This window comes from Uloborus diversus, chromosome 1, assembly GCF_026930045.1.
Source record: "Uloborus diversus isolate 005 chromosome 1, Udiv.v.3.1, whole genome shotgun sequence".
NCBI classification, from domain to species: domain Eukaryota; kingdom Metazoa; phylum Arthropoda; class Arachnida; order Araneae; family Uloboridae; genus Uloborus; species Uloborus diversus.
The window spans coordinates 167111719-167127386 of record NC_072731.1 but is presented as its reverse complement, the minus strand read 5'-3'; the positions used below and the strand labels follow the sequence as shown (position 1 = coordinate 167127386).

The 15668-nt window shown below is 29.4% G+C and overlaps 1 protein-coding gene across 1 annotated transcript in view; it reads right to left on the bottom strand.

Annotated features, from left to right (window-relative positions):
• The window catches only part of LOC129233419 (transmembrane channel-like protein 7), a 34410-nt gene that overhangs the window by 1675 nt on the left and 17067 nt on the right, over nt 1-15668 (bottom strand). The window contains exons 11-19 of the mRNA XM_054867452.1: nt 15444-15591; nt 15192-15353; nt 10018-10187; nt 8028-8148; nt 2591-2688; nt 1571-1678; nt 1390-1465; nt 1161-1291; nt 88-243 (exon numbers count right to left, since the gene is read on the bottom strand). Coding sequence (XP_054723427.1) covers nt 88-243; nt 1161-1291; nt 1390-1465; nt 1571-1678; nt 2591-2688; nt 8028-8148; nt 10018-10187; nt 15192-15353; nt 15444-15591 — 1170 coding nt within the window. The remainder of the gene's footprint in view (nt 1-87; nt 244-1160; nt 1292-1389; nt 1466-1570; nt 1679-2590; nt 2689-8027; nt 8149-10017; nt 10188-15191; nt 15354-15443; nt 15592-15668) is intronic.

Genomic DNA, 15668 nt, shown 5'->3' with positions numbered 1-15668 from the left:
TGAATATGTTCATTACATTTTACTTCCTTGCTTAAAAAAAAAAAAAAGAAAGGAAAGGCTCTATTAAAACTGTAGAAAATATGTTACCTCAATAAGATGAAGGCTGGTATGAAGAAGAATGCACTAAACAAAAAACAAGTAAAATCAGCAAATGATGGTGACCACTGATGTAATAGGTTTGTAATTGCATCCATCATGACATTATAATACCGAAAAGGGCTGCATCCAGGAGATGTTTCAATGCTGCAAATATGTAATACAACATGAATGTTCAACTCCAAAAATTCATGATTAGTTTAAAATCTAGTAGGCAAAATATTTTTTCATTTTGAAAAATTCAAGACAATGCAATGGGAAAGAGGTTTAAAATACATAGTCAACTATAATAAATCTACTAATACACTATAAATTAAAACAAATGTGAAAAAAAATGTAAAATATTCTGCTTTACCAATTGTGCATTTCTAAACTTACAATATTTTGTTTTAGTTTTAAACCTTTACCGAGAAAAAAGAACACAACACATTTCTAATTCCATTATTACAGCAAATTTTATTGGCAACCATCATAAGTTTTTTTTTTCTTTTCTCTGAAGTTCAAAAGAAATAAGCTGTTTTAACTTGGTTTTTTTTTAAAGTTCGTTTTCTACCTTTTTTTTTAATAGAAAAAGGATTTCAGCCCCCCCCCCCAACTGGATAATTAAATGATAAAAACATGAGATCTGTTGTATTCAGTACGCTAGTTTAAATTCAATTAAAGAATGCTTGTAAAACACAAGTTAATTTGATCAAAAGTACAAAATGTGTCTGAAGTATTTGGTTTCCGAATTAAAAGTCTGTAACAATAAGAGTGGTTATAAATGAGTAAGCAAAAAGTAATAATTAGTTTAGTCACAAAATGAAAGATGACGGACATCGGAAATATGACTTTACCAACTATTTTTTTTATACTAATCAGTCTAAGAAAACTATAATAATACAGAAGAAAATACTCTTGTCAGATTTCAAAAAAATTAAAATAATTAATGATAACTGATATTTGAAATTGTGTTTCAATGAATTCAACTTAAACTTTAATACAGCTAAATAAAATTTCACGGAGTAAGTGAAATAAATTCTAAACTATTAATATTGTTTTTAAATTCCTTATAATACTTATACCTTGTAAGAGCATATCCATGGACAACAGTAACAACAAAAAATGACAATTTTAAAATTATCATAAAGATAGCATTAATGCGGGCTGCTTTATAAGCTGTAGGTGCAGGAACTGTATGATTCAAAACAGCATTCTATAAGATGATAAATAAAATAAAACATTACTGCATAAAACTAAACATAAAAACTTCAATAATTTATCATAAAGTCACATACAAAAAAGTTCACTTACTCGTTTTAAATAAAATATTATTATGAACTTTATAATAGTGAAAACAACAATGAGTGGTGAATATATGATTCCAAGCCTGAAATAACAATTATTAAATTAACACAGAAGTCAAACGACAATTTTTAGAAAAAAATTGAATATTTTGTTAACATCAATATTTTTATTTAAATATTGAACTTACCAACATAAAGTCTGAGAATAAACTAAAGATAACACTTGACTGGGGATATCAAAAACTTGTCTACCAACCAATTCAGTTACTTTGTTTCGAAATTTTTGGACTATACAGCTAGAAAATAAACATTTTATTTTAAAAAATATCTATTAAATTCTTGTTTTGATAAAGATAAAAGGAAAAACAATAATGGAAGACTTGCAAAAGAATTGGATTGAATAGTATGTGTGATTTAAACTAAAAGTGCAAAAAAAGGGGGAGGGTGGAGAGAAATGCAGACTATAAGAATTTTAAAACTACACTTCAAACTTTTAAGAATACAAAAGATTTAATTTATAGTACATCATTCAATTTTCAAAATACAGTTCCCCACAATAACTCGACAACTACCCTTTTGTCACTAAGTCCTGGGAATGCTATATAAAAGAGACAATGTTAGTTCCTTTGTCTGTGATGCCCAGGTGACCTCAGTTTGAAATTTGGCGCAAAATTCGTACCCTGGAGGTCTGCTCCTCGAAGCGTTTTTTTATTGGATCTCAAATTAGTTTTTTTTTCTTTTTTTAAATTCATTTTTTAAGCAAAAATTTCTTAATTTACTAAGTGGGGGTGAAAAAGTCTCCCCAACCCCTTTGCAATATATGTCGTTAAAGGAGTGCCCCCCCCCCCCTCTTTCAAGGAATTTGCTCTACTGCTCTCACGTTACCAGAATAGGAGGTTTTTTGAACAATTTACTTGCAATTTTTTAATATAATTTCATTAATAATTATATATCTTAAATTAGTATAAACAACATATCAATTAACCTATTTTTAAATATTGTACAAAAGGTAACATCTGCATCAAAAACAAGCTTTTCTTTTATTAAGTTGTAAAACTGATTTTGCACAATATAAAGGGGTTCACACCCTTTATACTTACCTTGTTCACAGTTTAATTTTTTATGATTTTTCATATTTTCCACTTATGTGCTGGAAATTTGAACATAAAACTGCACATGGATATCAATATCAACAACAATAAACTTACTCTCTAAATAAATCAACTGCAAAATAAATGCAAATGTATACAAATAGGTCAGTAATGACGAGCTTGTACATTTGTTGGCCAACATAGGTTTCCCAGCACTAAAAAAGGAAAGATATAAAATTATATCAAAAGTAGGTAAAATGTTTAGCAAATACAAGTGAAATAGTTTTTTAGTTATAATTTAACCAACAACAAACTTGTGAAACATTTTACAAACACCAGCAGGAAAATTTATTTCTATTAATGTGGTAGTAAGATTTGTTAATTAATTTTTAAAAAGGTCTCAAAAAATTGATTAGTTGTAATGAACATGCTCAAAAAATTAGTGCACTAATTTCAAGCAATTTATTTACTATGTTATACAGATTGACTTTAACTTTTTATTTTACACTAAAACTATATTGGTTTGGAAAAAAATTAAGAGCCTTTTTCCTGCTGCCATGCAACTTTTTCCATGGATTTTCAACAGCTTCTAACAATAATTGCAGCTTGGTTTTATAATGGATTACTTTCCTACTATTCTCCTCAATAAGAACAGTTGCATATGGCATGATCATTTTCAACTCCTAAGGTCTTAATTACCTCCCTAGGCTGTTTATAACCATCTCTTAACTCCCACAAATCTGGGTAACATCTTACCTTATTGGATGTTTTAACAATTAAAATAATATCATTGACTGAGCTGCAGGGTTATATAGGTTTTGGACACGGCAATAAAAACTCTGGTTTTTACCGTCCTGTCCGAAACCCTTGAGTGCGAAAGTGTCCAAAACTATATTTTTGGAAAAATTGTATTTTGGGAGAAAACATTAAAAACCCATTAAAATGTATCAAAGTAATGTTTTATATTAAACATTTATTCAATGAGAACATTCAACTTATTTATGCAGCTGATTTTAATTTAGTTACATAGAAGTTGAATCCTTGATTAAAATTTCAATCTTGTATGCAACTTGCATGAGTTATTTTATTTTTTATTTTTGGATAATGGTAACCAAATTTCCCTATGTTTATGCATGTGTGCAAATGAAAGCAGGGTCGGCAAAGTTTTTACCATCCTGTTCAAAACTTTTGTGCCTGAAAGTGTCAAAAACTATTTTTTGAGAAATTATATTTTGTGAGAAAATATCAAAAACAGAACAAATTGTATCAAAATTATTTTTTATACTATTTAATATATTTATTCAATGTGAACATTTAAGTATAAATATACATGTAACTTATTTATGCAGCTGATTTTAATTAGTTACATAGAAATTAAATTCTTCATTAAAAATTTCAATTTGTATGCAAGAGTTTTTTTTTTTTTTTTAATTAACCCAATTTTTTGACATTTATGCATGTGAGCAAAAGAAAGTGATCAAAACACAGTGCAATAATTGACTTAAATGCCATAAATTACAATTTTTTTCAGTTACAGAATGTATTATTATTAACAAGAAGTTCGGTCTAGAACTAAATGAGCCTACTTTCCTGTATACCCATACTACTTTCTAGTACCTGATCAATATTCTCAAAAATAGCTAAAATCGCAAATTGTTTCAGACATATTTTTTAAATATTGTAACGGATCCGGAACAAAGCAGCTAATACACTTTTTTTCATTTAAAAAAAAGTGCTTTAGCAGCTTTCAAAACGAAAAAATAATAATTAAAATAAATACATCATATCAAAAATTTCTTCTTTACCCTTCTTCTTTTTTACCCTGTTGCCAAAAATAATTTTTTAAATGAATTAATGCACTTACCAAAATAAATAAAAACAATGAAATGTCAACTTAAAGAAATAATTTTCATTGTCAAAAAAAAAAAAAAATCGTCTGCACATATCTTTATGTAGAAACATAAATGACTTCGAGTTTATTCGCCGAAAACTGAATACGTAAATTAAAATTTTGGCGTGAAAATAAAAACAAGTCATATCAACAATAATTATTTCACAGTTAAAACCATAGCTGCAGAATCGGAATCGCAGTCAATCTCATTTTGGGATAAAGGAGTCGGAGTCGAATATCCAAGAATCGGAGTCAGTCATTTGTCCTCCATGTATAAATTTTTGCCAAAGCTACGAAGTCGGGGAGTCAGAGTCCAAATAATTATCGAGCACAGGAGTCGGAGTCAAGTGCCACTAAATTCTCGGAGTCGGAGTCTGGTGTCAAGAGCTATTTCCAACAAAATTTGTTTGAAGTAAATCCGCCTTCAAGTATGGAATCTACATTGACTTTCAGTTTCCTCGTAGGCGCTAATGTTAAGGGACTTGAACTGTTCAAAATTAAATGGAAAATTGTTCAAATCAAAAAGATATTTCAGATACAAGTTTTTCATCAAAAGCTTTTTCCTACAAAGTTAATTTGAAGCAAATTCGCCTCACAGTTTGGGAATTGCCTTGAATTTCCCCGTAGGCGCTAATGTTAAGTTTCTTTGAACTGTTCAAAATTGAACAAAAAATAGTTCAAATCAAAAAGTAAAATATGGGAATGAGGTGTCCTCACCGAGATCTTTCGAACAAAAAAAAGTTTGTTTGAATTGGACTATTCATTCAAAAGTTATTAGGGGGGTGACAGACAGACAGACCGACAGATATTTTTCTCCATCTCAATACCCTACTTTCCAATTTTTAATTTTTCGATGTTTATTTAATTATTTTATTTGTTTTTGATTTTTTTTTTTTTGGTTTTTGCGATATTTTAAAGATGCATTAAGCCTTCTTTCATGCTTTTTTCTCCTTTTTCTGACTTTTACTGGGAAAGTAGGCTAAAAATATGAATTTTAAAAAAAAATAGTACAAGTTTTATAAAATAAGTATTTAATCATCAATTTCTTGTTCTTTAGCCTATGATTTAAAAAATAATTTTCATTATTTGCAAAAATCATTTTTAAAAAAATTAAGTTCCTCCCCCCCCCCCCCACTTAAATATTGCACATTTAATAACATTCCTTTGAGTTATAAGTGGAACTGAAATTAGCTGTCTCGGTAGTGTTGTGAATTTCCTTTCAAAACTCTTACCAGTTTTTACATAAGGAAGTTTTTATGTAATAGTTATTGGCAATTTTTTTAAGTAAAATGTTTTTAAACTACATTTTGGGGAGAAATATCAAATACTCATTAATTAAACCTCATTAATGCATTATGAATATTGCAGCAAATACAAATTGATTAGATTACACCCCTTTAGCTTCAGCATAGTTTTGGACAGTTTAAGACAGTTTTGGACACTTTAGAACAGTTTTGGACAGTAAAAACCACCTGTCCTGTCCTAAACCAGTTTTGGACAGTCCAAACCCAACCCTGCTAAGCTGCAATGAAATCTTCCATGTTCTTACTCTTTAGTGATTTTCTAAGAGTAATTTCTACCTTTTCTAGCAGAAAATTCATTCTGCATAGCATTCGTCTTACCATCTGTATTTTAGTTGATATATTGACTTCATTATAAAACAAACAATTCCTTCTGGTAAATAGCACAAATGTTTAAGAAAATTAAATGATGTTGATTTTGAAATAGCTAAATGTATCAATCAATATTCGATCTGCAATTTCAGCAACAATTCATTACTAGGAAAGCAGGAAGCTTGTGGTGAAACCAGGGATGAGATTTTTCCGGCTTTTGCCGGAATTCCGGCTTTTTCTGTCGGTTTTTAAAACCTTTCCTCCTTTTCCTCCTTTTTTTGCCTCTTTTAGGCCTTATTTTTCTCAAAAATCGGAAAAATTACGATTTTTTAAAAATTTTCGGTCCCCAATTTCTTATTCCTTCTATTTTTTCCCCTCGAAACGTCATCCTAAGCGATATCTGCCAAAAACGTAAGTTTTGGAATCATGCCAACGACGTCAAACACGTGCTGGGCCGAAAGTTGTGTGCCTCGTTTGAGATTTCAATCTTTTTGCATCCTGCAAGTATTTCAATTATTTTTAATGTTGGGTGAGTTTTTACTTCATGCTTCCTTATATCTGCTTCTTTTATCCATCATTTCAATAATATTTTATTTCTTTAATTTATTTTAGAAAAAATGCAAAAGTCAATCAAGAAATGGCTTAGCACCCACAGTCTCGAATTTTATTGAAACTTGGCATGGTAACTTTTTTGTGTATTTAAAAAAGTGTAAAAAATATTTATGGTGAATCTCAAATTAATTAGGCTTTACAGCCTGGTAAATGTTTTGAGATTTCATGATTAATTAAGGAGCCTGCAAGTTGTTCTTTTGATTCCAAAATCCTATTAGGAAGTTTTTAAAAACAAATTTTGGGTTCCAATGCAAGGAAAAAGATAACAAATTGTTTATATACATATATACTTTCGATTCTTACTATGAAAAGTATGTTTTACCACGTAAAGAAATTTTAGATTTTTCTCTCTGTTGTAAATTTTTACGAAACCAATAGACCTAATTTTAAAATGCATGTTCTCACTCGTGTAACACTATAAACTCAAATGTTTTTAATGAAAAAATGTTTTTTCCTAAAAAATATGAAAAGTTGACACTATTGTGTGATGCAGCCTAGATTGACCTATGGCTCCCCCAACCCTTTGTTCAAGATCTCAGAGGTTAGAAATTGTTGCCTCTTCTTCAAAAATTTAGATTTATTTAGAAATGAACACTTGCAAGAAATGGTACAAATGCAGCAAATTGTACAAAATTATTACTTATACTTAATTAAATAAACATGACTTTTAAAACTGGTAAATTAGCCATTTTTTGTTGAATTTTTTGAATGTCATGGCTTTCAGGTTCTATTGTGATGAGGTTTTGAATATCATCCCTGTTACAAAATTCTTTTGGATTTCCTCCTTTTTGCTCTCTGACCACTCTCATCCCTGGGTGAAACCCAAGTTTCCATGTATAGACAAACTACAAAAATGCACACATCACTTACTCCTTCTTGAAGTTTAAACTGAAATTTGAAATCCAAGTCTTAAGACATTCACTGGGCATAGCAAATTAATCCAAGTTCTTACTCCTCTTGCTGTAACAGCACCAAGAAGGAGTTACGACTACTAAAAATTCTCTTGGTTATCCTCTCAGCTTTAATTTTCTGAGCATTTAATTGTCTCCTGTCTTTATATCTTCTACTAGCTTTGCAACAGCATGAAATTAAATCCCTGGTCCAAACTTCTGGAGAAATCTCCAAAAAGGGGTGGGTGAGGGGGGGGGGGAACTGCGGTCTAATTTGGATTCAGGGGGTTGTTTTATGTAAGAATCAGCAAAATTGGTGTCAAAAACACTTAGAGAGTTTTTTCTTTTTGTGTTGTACAGTGTTTTAACTCCATAATGTGATGTCTGCAAGCACATGGCTGAAGTCTTTTACCTTAATATCTTAAAAACAAAATATTTTATGACAGGTTGTACGACCTTTGGATCACCTTGTATAACTAATTCAATAATATAATCACTGCAACTTTGTTATAAATTCTTAATTTAAAAAAAAAGTCTTGAAAACTTACCAAAGGAGAACGGCAATCATTGTTCATACCAGCCTTGCACATATCTTTAGGTTCACAAGTTATTTCTTTATGAAGCAATCCAACCAGTACAAAAAGTGAAGATAATCTTAGAAACACAATTCTATAAGAACAATTTTTTCTGTATTAAATTTATAAAAAGCTGGGTTTAGAACATAAATAGATGACAGATTCAGATATTCATAACTTTTTATCTATTTATAATCTGAAGATTTTAATATATTAAATACGTTGAGGGATGCAGAGATTAAATTAACTGGATCTCAAACCGCTCACTCCTTTCAAAAGCCTCATCTCTCAAAAATTGGCGATTTTGAGTTATGCCTTTAATTGAACTGCAATGAATGGGTGACATATCTCTGCTAGACTTGCATTTCTATAACTTAATATTTTGCCGTTAGGAAGCAAAGGAGCCGTATTTGCATTTTCAAGTATTTTGGAATGTTCTTTTCAAGAATGTCATATCTTGGGTTGTGCATAATCCATTACGCATGAAACATTTGTGTCGTTTAGTGAAAAGACAAAAAAGAGCATTTTTCAGTCTTATTTTTTAATCAAGAACACACTATTTGCATTGATGTTCGAATTGTCGGTATTGTAAGGACAACAATTAGTAACAATGATGACATATTTTGAGAAACTTCAAATAGTATCTCTGAAATTTGGTGCGAAAACGTCACAAATAAAACAACTTACTTTTTACACTTCTTCATGAAACAAAGAAACACCAGATTTTTTTTGAAAAAAAACTTATACGTAAGAAAAAGTTCAATCAGTGGCTTGAAATATAGTTTTACTACATGATCTCTCACTTTTAATTTGTAAAATGGCTCTTCTGAAAAATCATGTTTTTTGAGATATGATGTTGTTGAAAGGAGTGAGCGATCTAGATTCCATGTTTGAGGCTATATTATGCTTTAAATTAAATTATGTACAATAACTAATACACATTAAACATTTATCTTCGGGCAGAAGTTGAATACACATTTAAAAACAAAAAAGTAATAAAAACTGCCTTTAAAGCAAAAAAAAAAAAAAAAATACAAATGGCAGTTTCCAAAAAATATCAGTAGAAAGTCACAACTATACTGATGTTGTGAGGATCCATCAAACATACCTGAAATTTAATAAATGTTTCCTTTTTGTTAAATTTTAAATATTCTTTCTTTCTCCTCTTTTTTGCTTAAAATTGTATTGATTATTAATATTTTCATTTTCTCAAAAATAGATGCCAGTCATTGGTACTGAAACTTTAAGTAATTTCTGACTATGACTTTGAGCCAATCAATAACTCAAGGGCAATGTCAAGCCCTTAAATGTGCAGGTATCCTTTTTTACACATTCAAATTATAAAATAAAATCTTAAAAAACATTTTAATGCTTTTAAAGGAGCTCACGTTCACCACCCCCTTTAACACACATGCTACAACTTACAAACTAGGTATTATCAAAACTAATAATTTAAAACACAAGATATTAAAAAGGTTAAAAATATATAAGTCTTTGTTAAAACATACTATTCTGGAAATAAAGCGCAAAACTTTTAACTACATTTATTAACTATATTTGCAAGCTAAATGTACATTTATCATTTTGTATATGCATGAAGTTCTCTACACGGTGCAGTAGAACAGTTGTGTAATTAAATCAAAACAAATAGCAATTTCATATTTGCAAAAGTGTCTAAAAATTTTAAAAGTTTAAATAAAATCATGGAGTTACTACCTTAATTTTTATAATGGGCAGGTTTTTAAATCACATTAGGAATGATACAAATATGTTAAAATTTTAAATAACATTTTTAAAAATTTAATTTCTTTTGACTAGCATCTAAAACATAAATAAATATTTTTAGTTTAAAAATAATACTAAACAATGAACAACAAATATATATGAATTGTTATAGCTGCTATAAAATAATTAGTTCAATATGTAATTAAAAATAGCATGCAAACATAAAAAATAACATTACCTAACAAGTGCCATATTTATCTCTGTACGAGGGTTATAACGTTCAAACCGGACAACATTGTAAAAAATAATTGGCATAAAGATGTTCAATCCTGTGATAGTTATAGGAGATAAAAATTGTACAAATAAAGTACTAATCCCAGGATCGTGTAATCGATGCAGCCTTAGTTCCTAGAAGATGAATAGTGTGTAGTTTAAGTGTAACATGAATTTCATTATTAAGTCAAAAATTACAAATCGATATTTGCAGTTAACTTTCTTTTGTAAATGTTATTTACAACTAGGGTAAATGACTAGTTACGGGCACCAAACCAGTAATGGACAGGTTTGTATTGTCAAAATAAAGTTTGCAGTTGGCATTGCAGGAACACCATCAGTGGATTTTCAAAACAGTATCTTTTAAGAACTCCCCCACTACATTTTTTTCCCAAATATAAGTTTCATTTAAGTTTGAAAAAAATATTCAAAAAGAAAAATGCAATTTTCTTTGCATTTAATTTTTTGAAGGGGTTTTTTCTTAAAGACCTCGCGTTGCTGTTTCTTATCGGTTCTGTTTTATTGATATATACGTAGTCCTTAGCTTGTATATTTTTGCTATTAATTAAGCTACTAGTCAAAAAAAATTAAGTATTTCAGTTAGGGGCATATATGACCATAACTGATTTTTTGGCCATCCTTACTCAAAATTAATTAAAATTGATGAAAAAGCAAAAGTTATGTTTGGCAGATGATAATTTAAAAATGTGGTGACATTTCTATTTATTTTTGCTCTTGATGTTCGGAAGAACCTTCCAGAAGCAATTTGCCAGTTATCCATTTTTTAATTTCAACGTTGCTCAAGTTGGTAAGGGTGAAATTTGATTATATTGTAAGAAAAATAAATGATTTGATAAGCCTAAATACTATTTGCAGGGGTAGAAGTGGTCAACTTTTAATACATAGGACATTTTCCACCAAAAATATAGGACAAATATAGGACACGTTTTATGAATAATACTGATATGAAAAAATAAACGATACATAGTATATATAATCTAGATATTCTTGCATAAATTATTATCAATGACTTCAATTAATCATATTGCATACAGTTAAAAAAAACCCAAATAAAAGTTATAACTTTTACTTAGAATGGGTATGCAGTTCTTGAATGAATAGCTTCAAAAAAAAAAAAAAAAAGTTTATACATGCATATGTATTTATGTTTAAGGCCATTTTGTATACCTTGACTGCCTATGTTAATCAGACTGCAAAATCAATTTTTTCCCTAAGTTTCACTATTTTTTTTTTTTTTTTGGAAGGTACATGAACCTTTTCTTTTGCCTCTGATTGTTATGCATCTCTACAAGTATTTCCCATTTCTTTATGAATTTTGTATTTAGTACCATAATAAATCATGATAAAACAGAACTTTTTTTATTGGTAATGCATGCATTATTTATTCGTTTCCCAATAGCAGTACCTTAATTAACCTTAAAACTCATATTATAGAGTCAATGCTTTAAGATGATCTTTCTTATGTCAGTATCTTTTTGTTTGCAAGAAAAACCTCTTTCAAATGATGCTACATCTTATGAAAGGTGCTTAAGATTTTCACTACTAAAAAAAACTAAGTATTTGCATCTAGAAAGCTGATCAATTTTTATCATTACGAAGTATTTTTCCAAAATGAATTAATTTACATCCAAGTAACATCCAATCCCCATTCCTCAAAATTTTTAACAAGATGGTGACGTATCAATGAAAGGATCCTGTAAAAATTTTATTTCTTTTTTTAATTTTCTGAAAAGCCTTTTTTTCAATAATCAATTCTGCTAAAAATATAGTGTTCAAATAATGTAAAATTCTGATTTTAGTAAGAAGTTCAAATTTTGAATCCAGGCAGGGTTAATTTATCTTTTTTATTTTTTTGCATAATTACCTGCATTTAAATATTTCAAATAGACCTTTTTTTTAAACATTAATAGTGGTTGAATCTTCTCACATTTTGTTGTTAGTGAAAATTCATTGGCAAAGTGCTTCATCAATAGTTTGGAAAACTTGTTATAAAATATAGATCATTGAAGCTTTCTCTTAAAACAAATTGAAAATTTGGTCAAAAACACTCTACAAAATTGAAAGAGACCAATGCTGGCAGAGATTCCAAAAAAAAAAAAAAAAATTATAAACAAGCATCTTGTTTTTAAGCAGTCTTGAATTGTCAAGTTGGGAAAGAAAGTGCGAATCAAGTGACCAAAAGGCTTTTCAATGGTAATTTTCTACACTTTTTATAACAAACTAGAAGAATATAGGAAATATAGGACAATTTCAAAAATATAGGAAATATAGGACACTTTTGATGCTTTTTTGAAAATATAGGAAAGATAGGATACATAGGACTACTTCTACCCCTGTATTTGTGGGCATTTTCGGAAAATAATTGAATTTAGCTTTCATGACCATTATTAGTTGGTCAAACCAGTGTATTCTAACTTAAGTCAAAAAAAAAAGTGTAAATCATAGTGAAAAACTAATGTGAATTTCAAGCTATAAAAGTGCAATTTCCAAGTTCCAAAGTGCAACACCATGTGAATGAGTTGTTTTCCATGAACAAAAACCTCAACATTACAGATAAACAACAACCCAAAAATAAAACATCCTTAATCATGGCCATAACTAATTATATACCCTAGTACATTTTAAGCATGCACATAAAAATCGACAACAAAACAATTTTTTAATCTTTGAAGATTGAGTACAACTTGAAAAGTGATTTTCTTTGTCTTCAAAGTAATTAAAAGTTACATAAAGGTTAATAAATACAGTCAGGGCTCATTCCTTTTGACCAGTCAAGGAACCCCGTAAAATTTGAATGGGCCCGATTGTTGATCCTTCTATTCTACTTTTGAATTTATGATTTGTCTTATGTGTGTATCGATTATAAAGCTATTTGAATGGAATAGTTATTCAGTAATCCACTATAATATTAAAATCTGTTCGCGTCCGTCTGTCTGTCTGTCTGAAGATCGATCTTCTCGAGAACCGTTGCGAATCGAGAGTCAAACGAGATACCGATCAATTTGAAATTTTCCAAAGAAAACAATAGAACCAATGTCGTAACTGTACGACTTTAATTAGCAGAGATATTAATTAAAACGTTAATTAACATAACATTATTCAGGAGTTATTTCTTTCCTGTTGCCATTTTGCGTATGGGTAAGCAAATAAAATTCTAATAATTGCTTTAAAAGAGATTTTTTAACTGCTGTCCAAATCTTAAAACAACGTTTCCATCTAGAATTTCATTTTAAATTAGTTTAAAATTGGTTACTCTTTTCGGACATAGCCTTTATTTTATCGTCTGTCCCTTTTTTATTTTTTTTACACTCAACGTTCTTAACTCTTTTCAGCATATGAAAGTTGTTTCTTTAGACATGTTTATTGATTGTAGTGTAAGTTTATCATTCACCGGCCTCATATTTTGGTACATTTAAGATGTGCGACTAATTATGTTTATTTTGTTGTACTTTTTCCCGTCACATGGGTGAGTTTTCGAATTGTAATAACTCTCTTTTTCCTTTCTATTTCTATTTTTGAAATGCAGTTTGTATTGTTAAAAGAACACGTTAAATTAAGACTGTTTGGATTTCTTTAAGTGAAACAGAGTTGAACAAAAAAGATTGTTTTTAAGGATTTTAACTAAAGCTTAATTCGAATCTGATGACTTGGTATTAAATTAAAGCTTTTTGGTATTTATTCAGTCTTGGTACTTTAGTTTCACGTCAGCAACCAAAAAGTATGTGTCATTTTATGTAAAAAGCTGATCGTAGTTGTACATAAATATTTCAGATATAGTCTATCAGATTTTATTCAGTTTAAAGTGAGCACAGATTATAGTTAATAACGCACATATTTTCATCTTTTGTGCTAATTGAAATTACTCATAACTTGTATCATTGATAACTATGATTAGCGTTAAAGAGATTTTTGCCAAAAATATGCTCTACTGGTGTTTTGCAAACCTTGCATTACGCGTATTTATTTACTCCTTAGCGCTTTAGAAACTGATGTCAAAGTAATACAAAAACATCAATTGGACATCTCTTTCATTTTTTAATTAGCCTGTGCAAAGCCAGGCACGCAGCTAGTACTTAATAAAATTCCAAACCACTGGGCTTATATTTTTTTCTTTTTAGTTTTTTTGGTCAGGTACCTAGTCAGGTTTTTTGTTTTGATTTAATACTTATTTTTTATTTTACCCTTTTTAGTCAATTTTCATTGACTTAGTCATTATGATCATAAGAAGGCAAATTTTGCAATCTTGTCATCTTATTGAGAAAGTTTATATTGTGAGGATTATTCAGTAACTTGCGGTGGTCTAAACTACAGATTATTAGTCCCTCTAGGGACCTTACTTGGCTCACAGCTACATATGCTTGACCTTTAGCAAAAATGCTCAAACTTAAGCCAACCTCAGCTACATTAAAAGAGCAGAAAAGTCGTCAGTCAAATCTTTCTCCCAAAACTAAAAAAGCCCGCCCAGAGAGTACACATCACGAAACTCAGTCCCCTGAATCACTACAAAAACAAATGCAACATGTTAGAGACGAAAATTGAATTAGTAGACTTGGTAAACAAAAAATTCAGGCAGTAAAAACGCTACCTGCATTTGTCGCATGCTGTGTAGCACTCAGGTAGCATGCAACACGATCCCAAGCTGACAATATGCCAACTGGTTGTTGATATGGTGAATTCTGATTACTGTCATGTGTTTAGTGACACTCGAAAGGTTAAGACAAATCGATTGACGTAACATTTATCAAAATCGGCCAAGAGGTTTAGCCTGTACAATGCCACATAGGAACAAACATACATACATAAGACTCATATATATATATATATATATATATACAAATACATTACCCTCCTTTGCGTCGCTCACACGCAGTCCGAAAAGAAAACAAAATAAAAATCTTAATTCTTTTTATTTAGTAAAATCAAAGTATTTTAAAGTAATACAAAAAGACGTTTTACTGTAAAACATTTTTTTAAAACAAAATAGAAATAAACTTGTAATGGCACAAGAAAAATTTTTTGCATGCAGCTTCTTTCTTTTTTTTATTTAGAACAAAGTATTTTTTATTTGAGTAAAGCAACAAAAAATATTTAAATAGATATGGTCTTTTAATATCTTACCTCAAGTTGAATAGAGACAACTGTATATATCAGGTAGTAACAGCCAAATAATGACAAAAAAGTGAAAACGTGTACAGAAACTCGAATGAAATATAATTTCAGTTTTTCAGCAGCAGACCAACCAGCAACTTCCTCTTTCCTTTGCTCCTCAGCTAAGCTACTCTGTTATTTAAAATAAAACATAGCTCTAGACTTACAATAAAAAATTGATTTCTTTAAATTAAAAAATAAATATCTTTTACAGATACAAACCTTTATTTCGCGAAGGATGCTCTTGTGTGTAACTTTAGCAGTTTTTTCATCTCTAATACAGTAATCCCAAGAACAAAATAATATATTTGAATATACGAGGTAGTTATTTTTACGAGATAATAGATGTTCTTGAATACCTTGGGAGGAACTGAAAAAACACAAGTGATTAAAATATTTTAATCAACTGAAAGTAGAATATTTAACAAACAAATAACATTTATGGAT